Here is a 25,478-nt window from a genome sequence, read left to right on the forward strand (position 1 = left end):
GGGTCTTCTCTCCATAGAGAGATTTGATCTATCACAGCATCAACTCCCGAGTTGTAATATTTCTGAAGAATTTCTACATTTTTAACCATTTAACCATAATTTGGGGCAAATAGTCAAGTCATTTAAATAAAAAAATTGTTTTTTCTGTTGTTGCCCAACTGTTTAAGTGCATTCTGACATCAGTTCCTCTTGCCTAAAGCAGCTTTAACTCACTCCCACTGGCTTTACTGTTCCGTAGCAAGTGCTCCGAAACGAGCCTGAAAAGTGCTCCTTTTTTAAAAAGCCGTGCATTCCCCCCCCTTCTAAAAATACCTTGCCTCTTTTGAAAAAGGTCAGTGGTTATATTGTGAGATAAACCTCCACCGCTTGGTGATGTAAGATCACTCTTTGTCTCCGGTCTATGATTGGTCTGGAAGGCTGGTTTTTATGAGATGCAGGTGGTTCCACTGCCGGGGCCCTGGAGAAATGGCACAGCACGCTACACTTAGAGCACAGTCTGCCTTCAAAGGGTTAACAGCAGAGCCGTGTGCCTCACCACGCAGCGTTTCTAAGAGACAAAGCACTCGGGTTGACCTGCGGCCGCCGGGGGTGTTCACTGAGGTATAAGCACTACACAAAAATACCCACCCACCAGGGATTGCTTTACATTTTTCACCCTGATTCCACCTGAGCTGCTGTTGCTCTTTCTCCTGATGTCTCAACTTTGTTTTACCCTCGCAGTCCGAAAAAAGCTTTCATGCCATCATTGCTCTTGTTTTCCTGTTATTGAAAGGAAAAGGAGCAGTTTAAAAGTGCACAGGTAATGCCCAGTTTACCTTCAAGCTCCTGGTAAAAACTGTATTTGTTTTCCCTTATTCCTTATCCTCAGGTGCTTATCAGTTCAACCGTACCCACGAACTTTTAGAAGCTGCTGGTTTGTGTAATCTGCTGGAATGTGGATAATATTAGATGGAGGATGACATCAGCTAATGTGTATTGTGTCGAGCTCTCGGTTCAGTCAGTTAAACAAATTCAGACAGGAGCTTTCTCAAAGGCGAAATCTCGCTGATGTGATCTGAGGGATCAAAGCCCCCAATGATCACTTTGTGTTGTCTGTTAAGTATGCCGCGACTGCAGGCAAGAAGAAGAAGGAGCTCAGGAGGTCTTTTGTATTCTCCCCTCACTTTGAACACACGCCGTCATCCTTCTGAGAATACAATCACACTTAGTTTATTTTCTGTGCCCCGAATCGTAGGCTGTAGAAACACATGCATGTATAGTCGATGACATCAACCACGGGTACGATAAATCCATGTTTTGGTAGGGAGGGGTGGGACTGGGTGCAGCTGAGGAGAGACAAACAAGATATCTTAACCTTAACTGACTGTTGGCTGACTGCTGGCAAACAACAACATTATTCCTTCATCTAACTGACTCTGAGAGATCGTTTTGATGTAACAAAAGCTTTTACCTAATGTTTAACCCTTTGCTTATTAGTGCAAACCTCATTCATTATATAGTCTTCTTGTTTCTGTGGATCTTCTATACAGCAGAGTGGTAATGTTTCTGTGTGCGAAGCAGCACTAAGTTTAAAATCTTAAATGTAGGTATGTATCGTCCTGCTCAGGGACTGTTGAAACAGGGTTCATAGTGCTGCTGTCAGTAGACCCTCATCCATTTAAATCCATTTGAAATGGTGATTTCAGAAAACAAGGCACATTCAGATTCAGTTGCTGACAGTGTGTGGTCCAAGGGCAATGACATCAGGACAAGTACTTGCCTCTGGCCATTGACTTGTGGTTATACAAACATGCTGACTGGATTATAAGGAAATGCCATGTTTCTGTTGTGCAACTACTGTATAAAGTGATGATTCAGAAGAAATAAGATCATGATTACTCTGTATGTACAGCTGTGTTCTATCTTTGTTGTAGAACAATGTTTTAACTAATTGTCCAACTCCGTCAAGCTTCCGGATAGTTCTTTCAGGACACTTACCGGGTGTTCCGACTAAATACAGCCCTGAATTAAAGAAACCCAAGGGGCCGCGTTGATGTTGGCGTGTTGTTTTAGGTTCTTTACCAGGAGATGATGAAATAAGATCTGTGAGTTTGAAGGTTTATCAGACACCAAAACACTGCAGAGTGGTGTTATACTAAGTGATAGGATTTTACAGGTAACAGTAGAAATACAGTGTTCACATTGCAACGTCATCTACCATCAATATGAGCTTGTATGTATTTAATTTGCAGCTCCCAAGCGTTGCTGAATTACATTGCTTTGTGTTACGCTGCTTTCCTTTAGGCTGCTTTCCGTTAGGCTGCTTTCCGTTAGGCTGCTTTGCGTTAGGCTGCTTTGCGTTACTCTGCTTTGCGTTACTCTGCTTTGCGTTAGGCTGCTTTGCGTTACTCTGCTTTGCGTTACTCTGCTTTGTGTTAGGCTGCTTTGCATTAGGCTGCTTTGCGTTATTCCGCTTTGCGTTACTCTGCTTTGCGTTACTCTGCTTTGCATTTCTGTGCTTTGCATCAAATTACTTTGCGTCATGTTACTTTGCGTCACGTTACTTTGCGTCACGTTACTTTGTGTTTCCTTGCCTTGTCTGATGGGGTGAGAAACGTGAGCAGCCTGACAATTGGACAGGAAACACATTATCAGTTTTGGTTTGGATGATCTAACAACATTGCAAATTTACGTCAGAATGTGTGTAGTGAGCACACACCGTCTCTGGGACAGTTTGGAAGATATATCTGTTCATTATCCAAGAACATTTAAAGCTGGTACATGAAATTTCTAAAACCCCATTCTGTGTTTTAAAACGTAGCCTTTTTTTTTTTCTCCTCTCATCTCATGACTTATTAACCCTTTCCAACAGATCAGCTTGATGAGTAACCTCAGCTGCACAGATGGTGATTGGCCATCCTCTTATCTTTCAGTTTTCATTCCATCCAATCAGTTGTAGACATTGAACACTAAAATGATTTCTTTATAGCTTTATAGACATCTTTTAACAGGTGAACTTGATGTTAGTCATGTGTCAACATCATTGACCACACACAAGAAATTACCCAAGGTGAACTATTTCTTTGTCTGAAGTCGAGGTTGTTTAAAGACAACAGTCAAGTTTAAGTTTAACATTATAGAATTAATTATAGTAAAACACAATGTTCAGTGGAGTTTAACATGTTATATGATGGCAGGTTTAGTTAAAAAATGTCTTAGTTCAACATTAAGATAATGGGTTGATAATTATAACTGCAAACATGCATTTGCATTTCCTTACATCCTTACACAGATCTGAAATAGTGTTAAACTGGTAAGATGATGAGTTAGCCCAAAAGAGAAGAGGAGAATGAGCCTTTCTGTGATCTCTGCTGTTATGTAATACCTCTGGATGATGCAGCACTGCAGTCTGAAGGGAATATATCAATAAAAGAGCTCTCCTCTATTTTTCGTATTCTGTTACCTTGGGCTACATTCAGGCAAATTTACAGTCCTATTCCCAGTCTGATTATGATGCGCAGTGGCAGTGGCACAAAGGTCTAGTCAATCAGAGAGCATCTATCACTTGGTGTCTGTTCATCTCCTGAGTCTGTGTTCAAAGTGAGCTTGGGATTTGCGTGGGTGGTTCCAGAATATCTGCAGGCGTTCCTTTTTACTGTTTTATCAGAGCAAAAGTCATCCCAGGTAGACAGAACCCAAAGCTATAGTTACTTTCAGATTAACACAACAGAAAGACCTGTCCTCTTCTTCCTATGTAATTTCATTCAGACACGATTAAAGTAAAGAATCCAACTGTCATCATGGATTTCAGGCTGAAGGAGTGGCTATGTTATGGATTTAAGAAACTGTTCTCATAATTTCTCAATAGATGAAATTGTATTGTAATAAAGCATTATTTCCCAAATAAAGTTTAGTTATAGTATATGTCCATTTACGTAGGTATAGGTCCATTTACATCAAGCTCATTTTTTAAGAAGTTAGAGAAGATTAAAAAAAAGTTTGCTCAAAGCACACATGTTGTGCATGTCTTATTATTAATGATTTTCTAGAGATGGATAGATAGAGATACTTAATTATCCCGAAGGAAATTAAGGTGTCCAATAGCTTATCCACAACATACATACACATAGGCGCACGGACATATGACATCCACGCACCCATACTACAAAAATACAAAGGAAGATATCAATAGTGTGCCCTTACAGTAAAGTTTGGTTGTACCATGTGTAAAGTAGCGGTGTGGAAGAAAATGCAGAAAGGTGTAATGGTATCATAGAGCAGGATAGTGTCAGTGCAAATTCTATATCTATTCAAGTACAACAGGCAATACAAAATATCAAAAATAGAATAACCATTACTTAACTATACATAGACACTAATAAAGACTTGAAGAAAAGTTTAAGTTAAAGTTGAAAACTGTCCATACAGACAAAAAGACAGTGTGGTGTATTGACCATACAGGCAAGCAAAATGGGCAGATGGCTAATATAGCCAGTAAGGGAGTCAATCCGTGTCAATCAGTCCAGTCCAGGGTGGTTTACGTGTATGTATAAAGGCACCCAGATGAAGGCATGGTACAAAGGGCAGTGTCTAGAGTCTACTCACTCAATAAATACACTCTGGGTGAATTATTATATTAGGGAATTGGTAAGGATTTGTTTAGAGTAGTAAATAGATTTTATAGATTTTATACTAGATTAGAATGGTATCCAACCCATCAACACACTTCATACAGCTTCACACAAGGAAGTGCTTGCAAAAATTAACCATAGTTTTGATCCATTCTTGCTTCCAAACCGAAACTCCTTATCAGTGTCAACTTGTTGGGTTTTAGAACTCTACTGTAGACTAAAATGTCTCTCACAAAAACTCTTTATCAAAATCCCTGTCTCTTAGTTTCCAGTAGCAACGGAATGGCTACTATAAATAGATGCGGTGGTGAAAATGGGATCCTGTGCCAAAAAAGGTTGGGCACCTCTAGTCTTAAAGTCTGGCACAGTGGCTGGTAACTCTGGCAGACAGCTGTTGTAGTTTTTATTTGGTGTGGATGGTTACCATAGTTGCCGTTGTGTTTGCCATGCATTTGTCTGGCTTTGCTTCACTCTGAATGTTTCTGATCCTGCTTCTTTATCAGGTAGAGAGGTGGCTCCTTTACCTGCTCGTTATCTGACCGCAGATTTATAAGTCTAGACCTGCAGTCTTTAGGCCTAGATGATGTTGCAATCAATTAGTTTCATGCCTGTCTAACATGGAGAGCTCAGACTAATGTGGTGCTGAGTTGAGCCCACTAACCATGAGTAATGGGGCGCCACAGCAACTATTATTGATCCATTATGACGCAATGGTGACTGTATTTTACATTTGCTCAGAGAACTCTGATCTCTGGGGCAGCAACGGCCTGCAAAGGCTCAATGAGGACAGGACACTAATAGACAACTGGCCAATTTATGGTACCAACCCTTTTTAGGGCCAATTTCCCAAACATTTGAGGATGGGATGGCTAAAGTTTTGCACTATTTGATGTCTGCCCTGCACCCCCTGGACAGCAGACCTCTTCTCTTCTCTCCGATCTTGCCACTTGAACGCCCCGCTTTTCTCTTCCTCTTCTTATCCTGTGAAAATAAAGGCATAAAAATGCCCCAAAAATTAGAGGTGTTCATCCTCCATTCACAAATTGTCCATCGCTGCATTCGGTGCATTCATTTATCATTGCATTTATTAATTTGTATGTTAGTAGTTATTGGTTGTGTCGTTAGTAGTTCAATAAACCTATCCTTTAACTGTGCTGTTATTGAAACTATAGGATTAGATACCGCTTTACTTATCCTAAGGAGAATTGATGTTCAGCAATTACAATACAAATTGAGAAGAGTGCAAATACAAAGAGTACAAAATGGTACCCATGTCACTTTTTATGAGTCATACAATGACTTAGGAATCTGGGTTGACAACAGATTGTCATTCAAGGTTCATATTTTGACATTGAAGCTATAGTGCGTAGTTTCTGTCTTTCCCCCATGAGGAATTCTAAGTTTTGACAACAAAACTGTCGTTGCACCCTCATGACAGAAGCCTTCCATGGTCGTGCACCACCCCCACCCCTCCTCCACGCAGTTGCTTGTAACCAAGAAGACACGTAGGTATTAAAAAAACACGATGGACTCTTCAGAAGGGGTAATTATCTTCACGGACGACACCAGTTTCTGAACATAGCCATGCTGAGATATACAGAGGGAGTTGTGTGGAGCTGATAGTCTTAATTAGCTTTGTAGCAACTCATTTGGCAATGGCTAGAATGTAACGGACGTTTATTAATATCAAAAAGTTATGCACTAAAGCTTTAAGACTTAGACTTAACAATTTGTGTTTGTGTGGTTGTTTGAGATTACGAATGTTTTTTTATTCTCAGGTCTCAATAAGATCTCAATGTCAACGAGACTACCTGATGAAATAAAGTTTAGGATATAAGGTACACCTGATCCAACTTTTGCTGGGATTTTTTGTCCGTGCAAAAATGGTCTAAATGCAATCAGTTTGTCTCTGATATCCATTAATCTTCCCTCTGAGGGAATACAAGACATTAACATGTGTGCTTTGGTTGGAATTCACAAAGCATAGAGACATTGACGCCACTAAACCACACAAGGGAGTCACACATTGCCTGTCTAGTTTTTGTGTATTCATTTATAGCCTCCAGAGCTAATTGCTACTAGATTATATTTGTTTGCTCCCTTTGTGCCCTTGCCTCCACCCAGACATGTAATAAAAGAGTTGTCATGCTAAACGTGTCGATGTGGATTTGGTTGCCTCAGCTGAGCCTCCTTTGTTTGCATAGCAAGCAAATAAGACCAACCAAAGCACTCATCTTAGACCACGGTAACTCAGACATGAAGGCCAAGTCATTTATTGGATGGCTGAAATGGACAGCAGTGTTTTTAGTGAGAGAAGCAGACAGAACACCACTGTGAATTTCATTTTGTTTAAAGATATCCCTTGTATTGTTCTTTGTGTCATGGGAACTTGGTTAGTTTATTAACATTTTGTATTAGCCTGTCTAAACGCGTTCGATTGCAGCACGGGTCTCTGGGACCCCCGGTATCGGTATCAACTCCGATACTGTCTAAAACGCTGGAATCGGTATCGGGAAGTACAGGAGTTTATGCACCGATCCAACACCACGTAATAAAGCCCTAAATAAAGTCTACGTTAAAGTAGTTTGTTCTTTTTCCGTTATAACTGACTGTCAAACTGAAAAATAAAAGAAAGTTCTGTGGCATTCATTGTTTGTGTTTGTTCTTGAGTGTTTAACCTGAGCCAGACTGACAACAAAGATAGAAATCATATCACATCCATATAGGGATAGTAGTATACAGTTGCTAAAACATAATAAAATATATGACACACTGGTATCGGATCGGTACTCTGTATCGGCCGATACGCAAGTTCAGGTATCGGAATCGGTATCTGGAAGCAAAAAATGGTATCGGACCATCTCTAGTCCCGGGGACCCGAAGGACAACACAAGGGTTAAATAGTTGAAAACGGAGGTCCGACCTATCTGACCTTTCTGTTCTTCTGTTATCAAAATAGGTGGCGATTAATTTAATATCTGACAACTAATCGAGTAATCTTTGCAGCTCTAAACAGAATATATGTTTAGGTTTGGGTTAGTTGGGGAAAACAAGCAATGTGATGATGACGGGTGAATTTTTGAACTTTGGACGGATCCAGGCTAGCTGTTTCCCCTTGGTTCTTGCCTCTCTCTAACTCTTAACTCCAAGAAACCGAATGAGTATATTTCCCAAAATGTGGAACCTGTAACGGTTACGGTATTTACGTCCCTGTCCTGCTTGGCCCCAGGCTGTGTATCAAGAGTCCATACAGGGTCAGGCACGTGCATCAAGTTACAACCTGAAGAAAATGCTTTGGCATCACAGCCACCAGATCTGATCCAGACCCAGTTAAACACATATGGAAGATTTTGGAGTGTAATGTTACACTGTGTTTACACAGGAGGCATAGCGTGAGCAGCACCTTAGCAGAGCAGCAGCTCCAGTGCTTCGTCTGGGTCTACACAGGATGTGTTCAGGCACAGTTTTGAGTGTAGGCCACCCTCGTTTTGGCAGCGCTCAGAGCCAAACACAATCACTGCAGTTGCGCTTGGAAAACAGCGTAAAAATATGTTTCAGGTTTCTCGTATAGTGCGGGCTGAAAGGCCTCCTGTGTAGACACGCCGTTGGATGTTATCACTCCCCACCACTAACATCATCTAACATCTCCCACTGTCCTGAACGTGAACATGATAGCTCAGGAATGCCTAGAGGGAATTTCTTCAAATTTGGCACAAACGTCCACTTGGACTCAAGGATGAACTGATTAGAATATGGCGGTCAACGGTCACTGAGATCTCACATAACACATTTTTTGCCACAGCTCAAGAACTTCTAATTAATTCTGACATTTCACACAAATAGTAGGGTAAAATGACAAAGTGATGACATGTTATACCCAAAAGGTCAAAGGTCAACGTCACTGCGACATCATAATGTTCTGCAAAAACACTTTTCTGGCCATTCTTTAACGCCAACGTGGTGATTGTAAAGATCTCATGCGCTGCCGGGTTGAAGATGTGTGTGAAGCATCCACTTTTCGCCAAAAAAAATACACTTAAGACCTTTTATTAAATTGCTTCAAAGACTTCACTACATATATTTTATGAGTCTGCACAAACATGAGGTAAACTGCAACTAGACCGGTTGGCGAGGCATTCAACTGCAGAGCAGTAATTCTACTTTTATATACAGTACCTACACTATATTCAGTAGTTTAAACCCTAACCCTCAAACAGAGGGATAATCATGTTGCTGGGCCTCAGAATAAATCATCAAACAGTAAAGCTAACACCCCCTTTTTACAGGTTTAGTTTTTTCTATACGTCTAGCTTAACAAATGATGATCACAGATCCACCGCAGCACATTAAGAGTTCTTTATTCGCCTTTTTGCAGAGCTGCCATTTTCCATGTTACGTTAACAACGTAATATGGTTTTGTAAGTAATTACGTAATTAGTCACTGCGGGGAAACACACGGCGTCAGACTTGTAAAATAAAACTGTTCATAAGTTTAAAAGAGGCCTATTATGTGCCTAGTAAAAGTAATGTCATTGATGCCAGCTGATGTCATTTTTCCAGGTATATTATCCAAAGCGGAGCTCTGGTTTCTGTTAGGGAAGGACTGCAGAGTGCACGGCGTCTTATGTGGCTTCGGGGTGTTTGACATTTTTATGAAAGATAAGGTCACCGTATCCGGACTCGCTCGGAAAACCTCCAAGTGTATCCTTACGAATGAGCCATATTGTAAGCTCTGGTGATTTATTTTGTGCAAGTGGCCAAGAGATTAGTCATTCCAGGTAGTAACTTCACTGTTGGTTGCCTGTTCGGGTCTGATGATAGAGGGTATGCTGTTCTAGCCAGTCATACCTCAATTTCTACCAAGCTATAGTATTGGCTTTTTGTTTAGTTAGAAAAAAAACAAGATACCTCCCCGCCCCAGAATGCAGCATACGGTATCATAACTCAGGTGTGTTTGCATTAATACATTTCCAATGATACCTAATCCTACAGAGGATAGTCCCCGATGATTGTGAGGACTCGTTGACCTTTCGTCGTAAAAAAGCAGTGAAACAGGAAAAAAAAAATCAACATTGAAAATACCTTGAACTGTAAAAAGTTATCTTAATACTTTCCCCTTTGGACTTTTTGAATTCCCCTCCAGAACACAAGACAAAACAAGACTTTACTGTCAAAATGTAATGTGCAAAATAATTACTTTTCTCGATTTCATTGTTTTATTTGTGATAGTTCGGAGCCAAAATCTAAATCACGATCAAAGTTCCATTAATTGCACAGCCCTACTTGAAAGCTTGATCAATTGGCATGGGTTAAACAATAAGTGTATGATTGAAGCCATGCCATTTAATCATTTGGCTGTATTCCCCTCTGGACTATTAGAGCTTGCATCAATGGATACCTGTTGCCAACAATTGGTTATATAGTTCCTTTAGTTTGTAGCGATGGTTGTTTGAATAATGTTCTTAAACATGCTCTTCATTTCATCTCTCATCTTCCTCAATTTGCCTTCAGGCTCTGTCTCGCACTTGTTCCCCCGTCATCTCCTCTTCTCGTCATCCTCTTTCTCTTCTGTCACCTCCCACTTTCCCTTCCTCCTCCACCCCCTCCCTGTGTCTTCTCTGAAAAAGATCCCCGCATTAAAGACTCAGCTACGCCTCCTGAATACCAACCCGACTCGAGCATTGTCTGCGAAACAGTGGGGGGGAATTCTCTGCGTTTGAGGCGTTCCCCTGAGAGTAAGCACTACGCAGGACAGACTGCTCTTCCATTGATGGGGCACATTAACAAATAAGTGGCTGGGTCCTCCACATGCCACTGCTCTACAACTTTAAATGGCCAATATGGACTGCAGCCTGAACCCCCCCGGCCCCCCCTATAATGAAGAGCAGTGTTTTCTTCTCCACTATCTGTGTTTTCTGCTGTCTTCCACCTCCATCAGGCCTCAGTGAAGCAGTCATGATTCCTCTGGAGGGAGAAACGATCAATATCATTACAGCTGCCAAAGCTCTCGTTACACTTGGTGTGTATAATGCATAGTTAGCCCCCAGTGCCTCCAGTGAGCCATACTGGACATAAAGATAAATAATGGCTGACTTTGCTACCATGGTAACCTTTCCAGATTTCCTCCCACCCGCTCTAGTTGCCCTCCCCATATGTCTGCTTTCTGTACTCTGGTGCTGCAGAGTCAGTGTGGACTGAGCAGACGAAAAACTAGTGTCATGCTTCTTGCGTTCATCGTGGTTGGCGCGTTGCCGACGGCGATATGGCGCAAACGCGGCCCGGGCAGCTGTGCGCCGAGCACGCGCACCTCCAAGATTCTCGCACCTTCTTCTCTTCTTCTTCTTCAAATTAACTTCTCTCACTCCCAGTAGGTAGCCCACCTGGTTGAGCCTGCGCCCCATGTACAGAGTCTCAGTCCTTACCGCAGCGGCCGCAGTTCAATTGCGGCCTTTTGCCGAATGTCCTACCCCTCTCTCTCCCCTGATTGTGACAGCCCTAGTTGCATGTAGAGGTCCAACTGGCCAGAATAAGCGGAAACACTGTTGTGGATGTGCAGGCCCTTAAATGTTTAAAGTCAGATATGTCATATACATTGTTGAGTAGTCTCAATTCTTTAGTTGTCCTCCAAATCATCACTGATGTCTGGAACTGGATATTCCTGTCAGGATATTTTAATACTGTGAGTGTGAAACATGGTTAGATAACTGTGTGTGTGTGTGTGTGTGTGTGTGTGTGTGTGTGTGTGTGTGTGTGTGTGTGTGTGTGTGTGTGTGTGTGTGTGTGTGTGTGTGGTGATATGCCTTTGGCGAGCGGGGGCTTCTTCAGACGGTCTCTGTGGGTTTGGCTTCAGTTTCCTGATGACTGAAATCTTCTCTTTCTGTGTTGCAGTTGAAAGAGAACTGGTTCAGAAGAGGACCTTCACCCGATGGATCAACCTACATTTAGAAAAGGTTTGTTGATAGCTTCACGGAATGGTGGCTGCAGAAAATACACAAAGAGGAGACACCGTAATCATGGACTCCACACTCGGTTATTACAGAGCTGCTCCCTGAGCTTTTGTTTACAACCTGGGTGGAACAAGACAGCTTCTTTTATAGCCACTCCACCCCAAATCCCAGGCCAGCTCCATCTCCCCCACAGACTGTATCATGAAACTGAGATTGTATGGAGGTAAATATGGTGCAAAATGCAAGAGCTTGTAGAATACAGGGGCAGTGGTGGCCTAAAGGTTAGAGAAGCGAGCTTGTGACCGGGAGGTTGCGGTTCAATGCCCAGACTGACAGGATAAAATCTGGGTGGGGAAAGTGAAAGAGCAGCGCTTGTCCCTCCCTCGTCACCACCACTGAGATGCCCTTGAGCAAGGCCCTTAACCTCCAACCGCTCCAGTGGAGCTGCTCAGTGACCAGCAGATCAGACTGTGGTTGTACTGGGCAGCTTCCAGGTATGAATGTGGAACTGTGTGAACGTGATCAGTGTGTTCCTGCAAAAGAGAGGCTTCCTCTCAGTGAAACTTCCCTGAATAAATAAAGGTAAAAACATTTTTTTTTTTTTTTTTTTTTTTTTAAGAATACGAAGAATACTTTGCCCAAAACGAAACGCCCTCTTTTGGAATAACAATATGACTTAAAATGTATTCATTTTACATTTCAACTTAGGTTACAGTATTGGTTAACCCTTTTGCTTTATGAATTATTGGTGTAAACATTATTGCATTTAATGGGGGAGAAATATCTTTTTAAACTCAAAACATGCTCTCTTTTAAATCAGTTATATAACCAATGGCCTGAATTTGGTCTTTGTACTGGAAAATGAAGAAAATATGAGTAAATGTTGCATTACAAGTTTGCCTGGTATTTATGTGATTACCAAGCTACACATTTGTGAATATGTTTTCTGTGACTTCACATTCAGGTGTGTATATATCCTATTTTATACAAATAAAACCTGTAACATACATGTTCAGATTTTTGTTCTCACATCGTATTCTACAAGTGCTCACATCAAGTCTACAAGCATTTTTTTGCACCATAATTACCTTCATAAGATTGCCCCCACCATGCCCACTGTATGTGTTTTACACTGCGGCTGAAACACTACAGTACATAAAACAACAGATGCAGTCTCTCCATCTCACTCTATGAATTATGCATGTGGTTGTGTCGAACCGCCAGGGTGCGGCATTAAAGTTTCAGTAGGCTGTACAGTGTTCATCTGCGAGAACAGTGATGATGTTACAGGTCGCGCTAGCCCAAGGTGGTCGTTTTCCTCCCCAAACCACACAGCTAGCTGCTGTATGTAACTATGGCTGGGGTGGATGAGGGGCCCCTCCTCTGCTGCTGTGAGCTTTGGGCCAAATACAGGAGAAATGCTCCAAAGACACCAATGAGAATCCTGTCAATGAAAGGGGGCCAGAAAGTTGGGCTGTATGGAGGCCCAAAGGGGAGACAAAAGTAAATACACAAATGTGATTGTTAACTTAGAAATAAATAAATTACCATCATATGAACTAGAGGTGTGATGAGATCTCGCAAGATTAAAATGCGACGAGACTTCTCGTCGAGGTAAAAATTGTCTTGCGATATCGGTCACAAGTGCAGAGCAGCAGCCAGTAGACGGAGTACGACCTGGTTGGTCTTATAATACGTCAAGATGAGTCTGGCTTGGACCTCTAAATTAGCATAGAAGATCCCCTGCCCGTTCGCCAAAGTTGACTCTGAGTTCACTTTTGCAGAGCGGTAGTGGAGTTGCAATTGTAAAAAGCTGTCGGTAAAACCCAGTGTTAGAAATGAATGACAGTATTAAGGGTTTCTGTTTCTGCCTCCACCTTGTTGTGCCCTCTAAGGTCTAAAGGGCATTTTTACATATATGTAAAAATACATATATAAATGTCTAAAATTAAATTTTGTAATATTACTTCTTGAGTAGACACAAGTGTCCTTGCTAGTTTAAGACCGACGCAGTTGTCAATTTCCCGTCCAGCGCCCGTGTCGTTTAAATAACAAATGTACCTGCACCCATGGGCGTGCTGGTCTTACAGGGAGGTGTGTTCAGGTGCATTCTTGGCGTATTGCTATCTTGAGGCAGCGGGAAGTGACCAACAAAAACCTGGTCTAAAGTCAATAACGCAGCATTTCATTGTTATTTTATCAGCGAATTAGTAAAATGCGCCTAGGCTTAAGCACAGCACACGCACACTATGCTTGTTACACACACAGGGACGCACAGCAGCACACACATGCAGAAGATTACAAATAAAAATGTTGAGGCGCAAATCCGCCATCGTAATAGCAATGCGCCAAGGTCCAAACACGCCTGGCTTTTAAAGGGAATGGGAGGTGACACTCTGATTGGTTTATTGCATGTTACGCCCAAAACACACCTATGAATTAATGAAGACACTAAGGACAACCCTTTAGAACCATGCGCCCGGCACACGGACACTTTTTTTCCGCCGTCAAACAAGCAAAAGTGGATTTGGACACGCCCTAAACACACCTGCGCCAGGCGCTTCTCTGAAATGTAAGTAATGGTTTGCCTGCCTGCATTGGTTCCACCAGTACACCTGTACATTTAGACAAAAGCCAACTCCAGCAGAGGCTTACATCGTTGTGTTTACACTGACACGCTACGTTTCTATGGAAACTCTGTGGTTTCACTCCTGAGCCTGTCTTTCCCGTCTGTCCTCAGTCCCCGACGAGTCTGGGTGAGCTGAGAGTCTGAGTGTCTGATCACATCTTTTGTTTTCTCTCACACAATGAGCCTCTCTTCTCTTACTCACTGTTTGGCCCCGCGTCAAATCTCTGACCCACTAATTAACAATCATACATTTGTCTTCGGTCATCTTGAAAAGTTCCAGTCACTTCACCCCCCCTCCCACCCCCACCCATCCTGCTCGTTCACCCATTCACCATGTTCAGACAAGTTGACAAACGGCTCAGTTAGAAATGACTTGTGTGTTGTGGGAACAGGGCTAAATGTTGGCTCAGGCAGTGTATGCTGTGGGTTACTGACTGATTTTAGATGATTCTGCATAGTTTAGTTCAGTGTCAAGATTTCACTCACATTTCACAGTAGGAACATATCCATATTCCCTTAGTGTTGCTGAAAGCGTACAGCAGTGAGATTGTGTTGATTTTTCTGTGCTGGTTATTGGAAACAGACAGGTGCTGGTCAGAGAGCTGTTCAGTGCCATCCAACGTGTTGGAATTAAAGCTTTAGTGCGTACATTTTTTATATTAATGAACATCCGTTACATTCTAGCCATTGAGTTTCAGCTCCACACAACTCTCTCTGGATTTCTCAGTATGGCTATGGTCAGAAGATTGTGGTGTCCGCAGAAGCTCGAGTGAAGATAATGACCTCTTCTGAAGAGTCCATGTTTTTTTAATCCTCCGTGTCCTCCTTGGCTACTAGCAACTGCGTGGAGGAGGTGCATGCGCGATCACGGAAGACTTGTATCATGTGGATGCGCCAACAGTGTTGTTGTCATTACTTAGAATTCCTCATGGGGGCGACAGAAACTACGCACTATAGCTTTAAAGCTCTGGTGTGTTTGCGAAATTTTAACATTGATTGTGCCTAGGGGTGTAAATCACACGTTTTATCACAATATATTATATATATTCTTTGAACAACGATACAGTATTTGCTGATATCAAGGCTGCCAAGATACATTTCGATTTGATTCAATTCAGGGGCCTGCAACCAATACGAGACGATATATGAGCCCATTTAACACAACAGTTAGACTTACGTTTACAAAAAGCAACTAAAATATATGATAATTTCATGAGTAAGCTATTCCAGACATTTCAATAAAAAAAAAAAAACTACTCTTTTTAATGAAAACAACCATTATAAAGTGGGAATTTCAAAATAAAGGCGCATCTTAAAGATGCCGATCAATATTTTCACTCCGACTTTCGATAAATTGGATCATTGAGGATTGAACTGATATGTCGATCAAGATAAATGTATCGTTACACCCCTAATTGTGCCGTTTTATCTTGAAGGCCTCTTGGTTGCATTCACAGTTTTTTGGGGGTTGCATCTTTTGATGTCGAAGACATAAAGTGTAAATGGGGTCAAAAAAAACAAAAACAACAACAAAAATACACCCCTGACATGGTATCTTTTTCTCTAAAATACCTTTTTCACTTTTTCACAACTACCTATTCTCACTAGGGCTGCAATCATTAATTCATCATTTATCCCGAAAAAAAAGCATCTCAAATTCTCACATTAAACAAGTTAAACAAATCAGTTAAACCATTATTCAATTATCAAAATAGTTGTTTTTGTTAATCTACTAATCGATTTCATCACACCCCCAACCGGCACCGTCAGACACCGCCTACCAAGAGTCTGGGTCTGCCGAGGTTTCTTCCTAAAAGGGAGTTTTTCCTCACCACTGTCGCAACAGCCACTGCTAATGCTTGCAGTTCTAATTCTCCTCTCTCTCTTTCTCTTTCTCTTTCTTCCCTTCCCTTCCCTCTTGTTTTCAGTGTGACCCGCCCATTGAGGTGCATGATCTCTTCCAGGACATCCAGGATGGACACATCCTCATGGCCCTGCTGGAGGAGCTCTCCGGCTGCAAGCTGGTCAGACTCTCACACTTTGTTTTTAGTGCCAGTTCATTTCACACGTGTAACTGTACAGTGTTGTGTGTTGATGTTCAAAAAACAGATTGTGTTTCTCATACTGCCCATTGCTGCAACTCCTCTGTCTGAAACACTCTAGCTGTGTTTGAAACCGTCCCCTCATTCACTCACCCACTACTCCCTATGTAGCGTTTATTAAATAGTGAACTATATAGGGAACGACCAAAGGAGATTTCAGACACTACACTGAAAACTCGTTGTGCGTGTCTTGCGTCAGGAGATGCGCCAGTTGTTTGTGTGACGGAGGCGGGCATCATGTAAACAAACTGAAACAAAAAATACTTCTAAAACGTCCCTGAAACAAAGCAAGCACCCAGGAGGAGAGTAAAATGTTGGATATTATATATGTTGCATGTTGCATTTCCACTGTTTAGAAACGAAAGCCCGCTCCATTTTTCCTTTTCACTTTTCGCGGTGACTTCTGATGCTTCTTCTCCTCGAGGAAAACGCGGCCGTGTTGCATTGTGGTATACGGGAGTAAAATGTAGGGTACATCGTATGTACACTCAAATTAGAAGTGCATTGTGGGTATTTTATAGTGGACTGAATGAAATTAACCGCGGAGAATTCGAACACCACCACAAAATGGCGAACACACTATATAGTGCACTGTTTCCGTGATAGGGAACGGTTTCAAACACAGCTTCTGTCTGAACTCTTGGCCCACCTTCCTGAAAAGCCCAGTGTGCTCTGATTGGTCAGCTGGCCCACCCTGTTGTGATTGGTCAACTAAATTCAAACAAGCCACTGGGCGACTGTGCTTTCTCAGGCAGCACCAATGGGCAGCACAGATAAAAAAAAAAAAATGGGCTGGCTTTCTCAGTCAGTGACATCACTAATTGAAGAATTTCCAACAGGAATGTGAGCGAGACGTTTCAGGCAGACGTCGAGAAAAAGTGCTGTCTGTGGGAGAGAAAGCTCCATTTGGAGTAAAATGTTTGTGTACTTTATATATTATCTATCTATTACAGGGGTGTCAAACTCAACTTCACTAAGGGCCACACTGGAAAATAAGAATCACATCAAGGGCCAGACATGTTTAGTTTAGTGATAGGCTTTTATTTAATCGAAAAAGTAAACTATATTTGACTGTATTATTGCATGTCATATAGTCTTCTCACTTACAGTTTGGTCAACATAAAGTCCTAAAGAAGTCAGGAAAAAGTTCCTCAGAAAAGAAACAAAACATCGGGAAAAATGTCGGCAAAAGTGACAAAAACGTCAGAAAAAATGACAAAAACTTTGACAAAAGTGACAAAAACATTGGGAAAAATTACAAAAATGTCGGCAAAAGTGACCAAAACGTCAGAAAAAGTGACAAAAACAAGGTGGGCCAAAATGTATCGTGAACCTAAATTGATATGCGGGCCGGATCATAATCTGCGAGGGGCCGGATTTGGCCCGCGGGCCTTGAGTTTGACACGTGATCTATTACATTCACAAAAAAACAATACATTTATAAATATACCTTTTTTATTGTGCCGTTTTTGTCGCTTATCTATATCAATAAAGCACAATAGGGGCTCTTTAAGAGTAGTTGTGTCGTTCAATAATACTTTTCTCATTCTGAATAATTATCCAGCTTCATCGTTTCAAGAAGTCCTCCCATCGTATTTTCAGACTCAACAACATCGCCAAGGTCCTGTCTTTCCTGGAGGAGAGAAACGTGAGTACCACAACAGGTAGCATGACGACTACGTCTACCTCCTGATGATTGATTGACTGTTAGCACATACGTACGTGTGTCCCCAGGTAAAGCTGGTCAGTATCGATGCAGCTGACGTCGCAGATGGAAATTCGTCCATCGTCTTGGGACTCATCTGGAATATCATCCTCTTCTTCCAGGTAATCTCATTTTCTCTGCCCGTTACGGCGACTCCTTCACTCATTTTCTTTTTCCGTTGTCGCCTTTCGGAGGAGAGTTGTGACTCGTTTGTACGGGAAAAATGCACTCGCAGAGATCATCACGTTTTGCACAAATATACAAGATTTATTACGTCAAAAGAATTCTCCGTGGGTTGACATTGCACCGTGGATCGGAGAGAAACGTATTTTCAATTGATCTGTATGTCTGGCACTTATTGCAGAATTGACAGTAACGTTGACTTGATTTGACTTTCAACAGAACCTAAAATAAATTTAGGATTTTCAACTAATAACTTCTCACAATGTGGTCACTAATATGTTTCAGTCCTACTCTTACTCAAACGCCAAAAAGCACTAAACAACTCATTATACCTGAGAATGACCAAATTAGAAGGAGGAAGGGAGGTTACCATTTTCTAGTATTATTCTAACAGTTCTTTCATAAAATTTCCAAATTTGAAGTCCAAAAACCATTTATCATAATCTTAAAATTAAATAGATTTCTTTCTAACATACAAAGCATCTTTTTTTTTTTTAACCATGAGTTGATGAACTAATACGTATATGGCTACAACACTGCCAATATTTTAGTTCTATCCTTCTATTTAAAAACCTCTTTGTCCACTCTCATCTGTGCCTTGAGTTTCCATTTCCCTCCTTTCCTTTGCCTCTATTTTCTCTCAAAATTAGGTCAAGCGTAAGAATAAAGTGCCTACTTCACAGTCTTTGGACTTTCCATTCACAAAAGTCCATCGAAGTGCGGCTCTCTGGGTAGTTTATGTAATCCACACTGCGGTTCAATGCCTTGGACAGACACCATGAGGAAACAATTATCTCTGCAGTTCACACAGACTGTCCGCTCACTCTGGTGGCGTTCAGCTCTATGGAGCTGTCTGCACTGCCGGGTCCGAGCTGGGATGAATGGTATTAATGTACAAGATACACATCTTCCTTAATGGCCTTTAACAGAAGTTTGGTCTTTTGGCACATGTATATCTTTTTTATATTCAATTATTTCCTCGAGTGGTCTTGTTTCTCCATCAATCACGGGAAAAGTGTTTGCTTCCAGTAAATGTGTAAATGCGCTTTTAGGTTTCAAGTTTTTTTGTCATTTCCACACAGGTATTTGGAAACAAAATGTTGTTTCCCACAGACCAAGGCAAAAATATAAATACACAGCTACAGAAAAATGCAACAAAGACACAAAAATACATAGAGTAAAATGGTGACATCATCTCCCAATGTGGGGGCTTTTGGCAGTCAACACTATGAGCATTGTAACAGTGAATATATGGCAACATGGATATAAATAATGCTGTATAACTAAATAATAAAACTACGAGAATATTGATAGTATAAATAATGCCTAACTGTTTAGTGTAGGAGGAGAAAAAGTGCACTGGAACAAAGAGCAGATATGAGCAGTGTAACTATTTTTAGACTTAACCACTTGATTTTTAAAGATTTAACGATCTTGCATGATAACATGCCCAAGAAACTAAATAAGTTTGGCCAACTGGTTTGCCACACACGTTTGTTATGCAGGCTTTCAGTTATAAATTTGTAGTCTTCATCACGGTTATTTTTTCAGACTTTAAGCGCTCCCTCCGGAGCCACAAAAAACATCACAAGACTGTTTTCACAGGCTGAGTAGGACTAACCATGACCAGTAACTGATCTTGAATTCCGTAAGATCCAACAACAGATTCAGCACTGAACGGATCATCTGAGTGTTTTAAAGGGCTTTGATTCTGACGTAACACTCTTGTTCATCAGCAGAACACGGCAAACGTGTCATGGTTGCCATGGTAATCCTGTTACTGAATGGGCCTTTTACATCTTTTGTTGTCTTTTCACAGAATCTTAAACCAGAACCGATTCTACTTTATACCTGGGATAGTTTCATAAACCCCTTATAATCCCACACGTTGAGTAGAAAGTTTCAACATAAAAGACTTTGGAAAATAACCTGCGGGAGAGACATGGATGAATTTGATACTCAACAGCTGTTTGGCTGAACAGTTGACTAAAGGGGAATATCCAATCCAAATGTATTTATAGAAAGAGCTGTACAATCAACAAAAACGGTAACAAAAACGTAGAAAGACACAGTAAAAACACAAAGACCAGTTTAAAGACAAAATGACAATTATGTAGAAAGGCAACTAGCATAGTGTGTTAAAAGCCTGAGAATAAATGTGTGTTTTAAGACAGGATTTAAAAAAAACGGGCCAGCCTAACATTTAGAGGCAACTCATTCCAGAATTTGGGGACCACAACTGTAAAGGTTGGCTCTTCCCAGTGCTTCAAGCCTGAGTAACCTCAGGGGGACGTAATATACTCCAACTCTCTGTCTCCTACCAGATTAAGGAGGTCACTGGGAACATCAGGAGCCAGTTCCCCTCCTCTTCCAGCCTATCGTCCATCCCCACCAGCTCTGACTCTGACACCTCCTACTGCAGCACGCCATCAGACGAGAGACCGTCCGCATCCATAGCCATGCGAGAACACAGCAAGGCCATCAAGAAACTGCTGCAGTGGGTTCAGAAGCGAACACGCAAGTGAGTGTGGTCTGCCACTATCAATAACGATTGTTATTGTTAAATCTTAGAAGAAAAATTAACAATTTCTTAGCAGCTGTGCCTAACCGAATCAGTAAGAAGGAACAAGCAATGATTTACTGGCTCCATTGGTGTTATCTTTCAGTCCGCCTCAGAGTTTGTTTGGTGGTCCTTCATGACTGACGATGACCAATGGATATGTCCTGTCATAGGTATAGTGTGGCAGTGCAGGACTTTGGGAAGAGCTGGACAAGTGGTCTGGCCTTCCTGGCTGTCATTAAGTCCATTGACCCCAGCCTGGTCGACATGAGGAAGGCACTGCTGAGGACCGCCAAGGAGAATCTGGAGGACAGCTTCAGGATAGCCCACTTCAGCCTGGGTATCCCGCGCCTGCTGGAGCCCGAGGGTAACGAGTTAACACTGTATTTCGCATTATCAAGTAGGCTACTTGCTTGAGGGTAAAACCCAAAAGAGAAAGAGGTTCCCATGCCAAAGTGACCTATTTAACATAGCTATAAGCAACACCTCTTCAGCAGTTTTCTTATAATTAGATAATTAGCTTAACCAGGCCATTATAGCCCGGTTATAAGGTTTGCATTGTGCAACCAAAACCATGTTACAGAGTAAGCAGCCAAGAGTATTACAGAAGAGGCACTTATGGTTTTAGTCACACATGTCCATATAAACATGCCAGCACTTTTATGCTATAAAGTGTAAGTCTTAACTGTTAGAGGAAGCCTAATTAACATGCAAGACTTTATGTAAATTGCAACTGTGGTAATTGTTCTTTATCTGCCCATGCCCAGACGTGACCATCAATCCACCAGATGAGCAATCCATCATGACCTATGTGTCACAGTTCCTGGAGCACTTCCCTGGCATAGAGGAGGTAAGAATCCCTTCTTACAGAGAATGGGTGATATGTGTCAGATTTTGCCAAGACCCTTATCTCTGAATGTGAGCAAGGATAGATTTTTGCCAACTTCTTTTGTTTCTCTCTCAGCCGGAGGAGCCCTGCCAGCTGATTGAACGAAGTGTCTCTATGGGCCGACTCAACTTCCGCAACAGTGACTCCAACCTCCTAAGGAATAGCACTCAACAAAGCCGAGTGAAGGAGAGGTCCTACATGTTCCAGAGGGTCTGTTCCCAACCCCCACCCAAAATCTTAATTTCCTCTGTGTCAGAGGACAGGAGCAGCATGTCACCCCCCTTCAGGCCGCCCGCACCTCGCTCGTGGTCCAGTGAAGACTTCTTAGCAGATTCCCCCCACATGGAAGACCTGTCCAGCAGTGTGGTTGAAGAGCCCAAGGAATCTGCCAGTGAGGTCTTAACCAACTTAGCCTCCAACTCCCCACAACTGTCTGACACTCAGTCGCCCACAGGCTCATCACTGCCTGAGTCTGGAAACACTGAGTCAGTAATTGGCGACTCAGCAATCAGCTCGCCAGACTCCTGGGTGGAGAGCGAGTTTGGGGTGATATCCGAGAAGTTTTGTGAAAGCCGAAGTGACAGTTCTTTGTGTGACAGTGGAACAGCCTGGGATGTGTATCGTGCCACCCCCGTGGAGGTCACTACTCTTGATGAAGAACTTGTCCTATCCTTAGAGGATCGAGCACCCGATGAGTCATCGATTACTGAGTCGTATATTGATGAAGGGATTTATTCACTGAGCTCATTGGAGAGCACCCAGGAGAGAATCCAAAGGCATTCTGAGAAAACGCAAGTGGAAGGAGTGAAAGAGAAAGAGACAAACCTTGAGAAGTACAACCAGGACATGGCACTAGGACAGGTCCCTGATCATAGCAAAGCTCACATTACGAAAGAAGTAGACTCTAAACAGATAGCTACAAATCAGAGCAGAGAGCAAGAACCTTCTTTTGGACTGTGTAATGCAGAAGATGGTGTTGGAAATCCCTTTGAAACTGGTCAGTCTAACCAGTCCCAACTCAAGCAAACCAGTGTTGAAGAGAGCACTTACAAAGAATCGGAATGTTTAAAGAAAGCTGTGGACTTTATTGGGGATGGACAAGACCATGAAGGACAAATTAATGGTCAAACTGAAAGTCAGAATGAGAGTAATAACTCTGAGGAGTTTGAAGTGGAAACTGAATGTCAGAAAAATGATTCTTTGTCAGAGCAGACAAGACGGGATTCAAGAGGAGGGTCAGGGGTTTTAAATGAAAGGGGTGAAGGGGTTGTAGAAACACAATATGGTGCAAGTGAAGAAGACTACCCAGATGCTCAAGAAAGATTTAGCTCAGAGACTTTAGCAAACATGCATCCAACCAACCAAGACACAGCTTCAAAAACAAGTCTGGATACAAGCATGGGCATAAATATTCCTCTGATCTCTATTTCCAGTGAGCCCGAAGAGCAGGACGAAGAGGAGACATGTGACCCAGATGGGCAAGATCATGCTGGGGGTGATGAGGTACATCAGGCAGAGGGTACTGACACAGATGTCAACATCCTTGAAAATCCACCTGAATTGTGCTGTGACTCCAATTACAATGTTGACAAAAACTCAGAAAATGTTAAACCAACCGCTTCAGAACAAATACAGGACATAGAAAGTGGGCATTCGGTTGAACATGACATCAGCAGATCATCAAATGCATATGACATAAGTGGGCCAGACACAGGAGATAACAAGGCAATAAGTGAAGCCAAACAGGAATGTGAGTCTCCTCACCACGACTCTGAGACAGGTAACACTGAGAAGGACTTGATTTCCCAGACTTCTTCTACGGATGCTGAATCTCAACCTGTGAATACTGAACAGGAAATTGATTCCACCGATCAACCTGATGGACACGAGGACAAACTGGGGGACACCTTTTCTGACAATGAAACAGCTACCACGCAGCAGAACACATTAGCTTCAGTCAACTCGAAACCGAACGGTACTACAGGGATTTCGTGTTATGAACCAGGTAGTGTATCCAGAGTGATGGACTTGTTTTATACAGACTTGGATCAAAATTCTCCCACAGAGGACGTAGATGGTGACGCTATCGAACCCATGGATCTGTTCTACCCTGACAAAGAGGAGCCCATGTTTACAGAGCCACCTGATACTGAAATGCAGAGTTGGCCTTCAGTTTTGAGTGTATCTGCTCTCCAGCCAGCACCGGCTTCAGAGACTCAACCTGACCAACCACTCGACCTGCTGGGTGAGGACGACTTCAGGAATGGAGTGGATTCGATAAAAGAGAACGACAAGGTAAATTGAAGTTTATTCAGCAGGGCCTCAGTACCATCAGACCATTTCAGTTTCAAATGAGCGTGCCCTTTTAAACCTAAGTATTTTAGTTTGTTGGTCAGTTGGACGGTCCACCATTTTTAGACCAGACTAAAATTTCCTAACAAATGTAGGATGGATTGCCATGGAATTTGATACAGATATTCTTGATCCTCAGAGGATGACTTTTTTTTTTAGCGACACCATTAAACAAATAATTTTCAACAAATAATCAGTCATTGAAGATGTCAGACTGTGATTGGCTGTGGTAGAAATTTAACTTTCTGACATGTGGATTGTAAAAATAAAAAAAAAACTAGAATGAGGATTTTGTTGCAATACGATCAAAAGGCAAATATGATAAATAAAAATATTGAATTCTCACCCAGCCATAATTGTAGGGTTTTGTAAATGAATTGTATTTATATAGCGCTTTTCTAGTCTTAACGACTACTCAAAGCGCTTTTACATACAGGAACCATTCAAACACATTCATACACTGGTGGCAGAGGCTGCCGTACAAGGTGCCACCAGCTCATCAGATAAACATTCACACACATTTACACACCGATAGCGCAGCATCGGGAGCAATTCAGGGTTCAGTGTCTTGCCCAAGGACACTTCAACATGGGACTGCAGGGCCAGGGATCGAACCACCAACCTTCAGATTGGTATGCGACCGCTCTACCACCTGTGCCACAACCGCCTCCGTTTTGTCTACAGAGGACTGGAAGAATAGATAAACACGTGCCTCAGAGCAAACTTAGCTCCACTGTTATACATCACCTTTTTGCAGTTAACAAGACTATATCTTTGTGGATATGCAAGCGTTGGACGCAATGATAATACACTGCTGATTTTGCTATTCTTACAACTTTAACCATAGAAGGGATACAAATGTCACATTTGTCCCCACGATGATGCCAGAGGAAATGTTAAGAGGTCGTTATAATGGTTCATCATTTGGGAAGCATGAATGCGGCCAGTAAAAATTCTATGGTAATCTATCGCACTGACATTTTGGCTTGAGGGTGCCACTACAAGAAATCTCATGGAGTGCCCAAAATGGAAAAGGTTTATCCTCTTCAGAGCATGAATGTTCTCAGTAACTTTCATGGCAATCTAAATTTAAATGAAGTTTTTCCTTTTAAAAGACTTGGCCTGAAGGTGGTGCTAGAGAAAAGGTCCACCAAAACAATAAGATTCATCCTCTGGAGACCATGAATGTTGAAATGTCTTTCCCTTAGCTGTTACTAAGCTGCTGAAAGATTTTTCTCTCTTTGTGTCTTGTTATTATAAGGTGATCATCAAGACCAACCAGGAGACGGACAAAGCATCTAAATCCCAGGAACACCGTTTGTCATCCGGGGAGAAGATAGGAGGATTCTGGGGTGCTGATGTTCCAGGAGACAGTAGTGATCTCAGTGAGGCTGAGCAGCATAGTTTAGGCTCTGCCAGGGAAAGCACAGAGCTTGTGAGGTAGGCTTTCTATTCTTAGTCAGCTCCCTGGTACACTGAGAAACACAGTGGACCCTGGGGG

At 42.1% G+C, this 25,478-nt stretch overlaps 1 protein-coding gene across 1 annotated transcript in view; it reads left to right on the plus strand.

Annotated features, from left to right (window-relative positions):
- Positions 1 to 25,478, plus strand: part of clmna (calmin a) — a 43,222-nt gene that overhangs the window by 12,725 nt on the left and 5,019 nt on the right. The window contains exons 2-10 of the mRNA XM_039785896.1: positions 11,499 to 11,560; positions 16,115 to 16,210; positions 17,853 to 17,936; positions 18,023 to 18,115; positions 20,501 to 20,697; positions 20,910 to 21,103; positions 21,504 to 21,586; positions 21,701 to 23,920; positions 25,239 to 25,417. Of these exons, the coding sequence (XP_039641830.1) occupies positions 11,499 to 11,560; positions 16,115 to 16,210; positions 17,853 to 17,936; positions 18,023 to 18,115; positions 20,501 to 20,697; positions 20,910 to 21,103; positions 21,504 to 21,586; positions 21,701 to 23,920; positions 25,239 to 25,417 (3,208 nt within the window). The remainder of the gene's footprint in view (positions 1 to 11,498; positions 11,561 to 16,114; positions 16,211 to 17,852; positions 17,937 to 18,022; positions 18,116 to 20,500; positions 20,698 to 20,909; positions 21,104 to 21,503; positions 21,587 to 21,700; positions 23,921 to 25,238; positions 25,418 to 25,478) is intronic.

This window comes from Perca fluviatilis, chromosome 20, assembly GCF_010015445.1.
Source record: "Perca fluviatilis chromosome 20, GENO_Pfluv_1.0, whole genome shotgun sequence".
Lineage (NCBI taxonomy): Eukaryota > Metazoa > Chordata > Actinopteri > Perciformes > Percidae > Perca > Perca fluviatilis.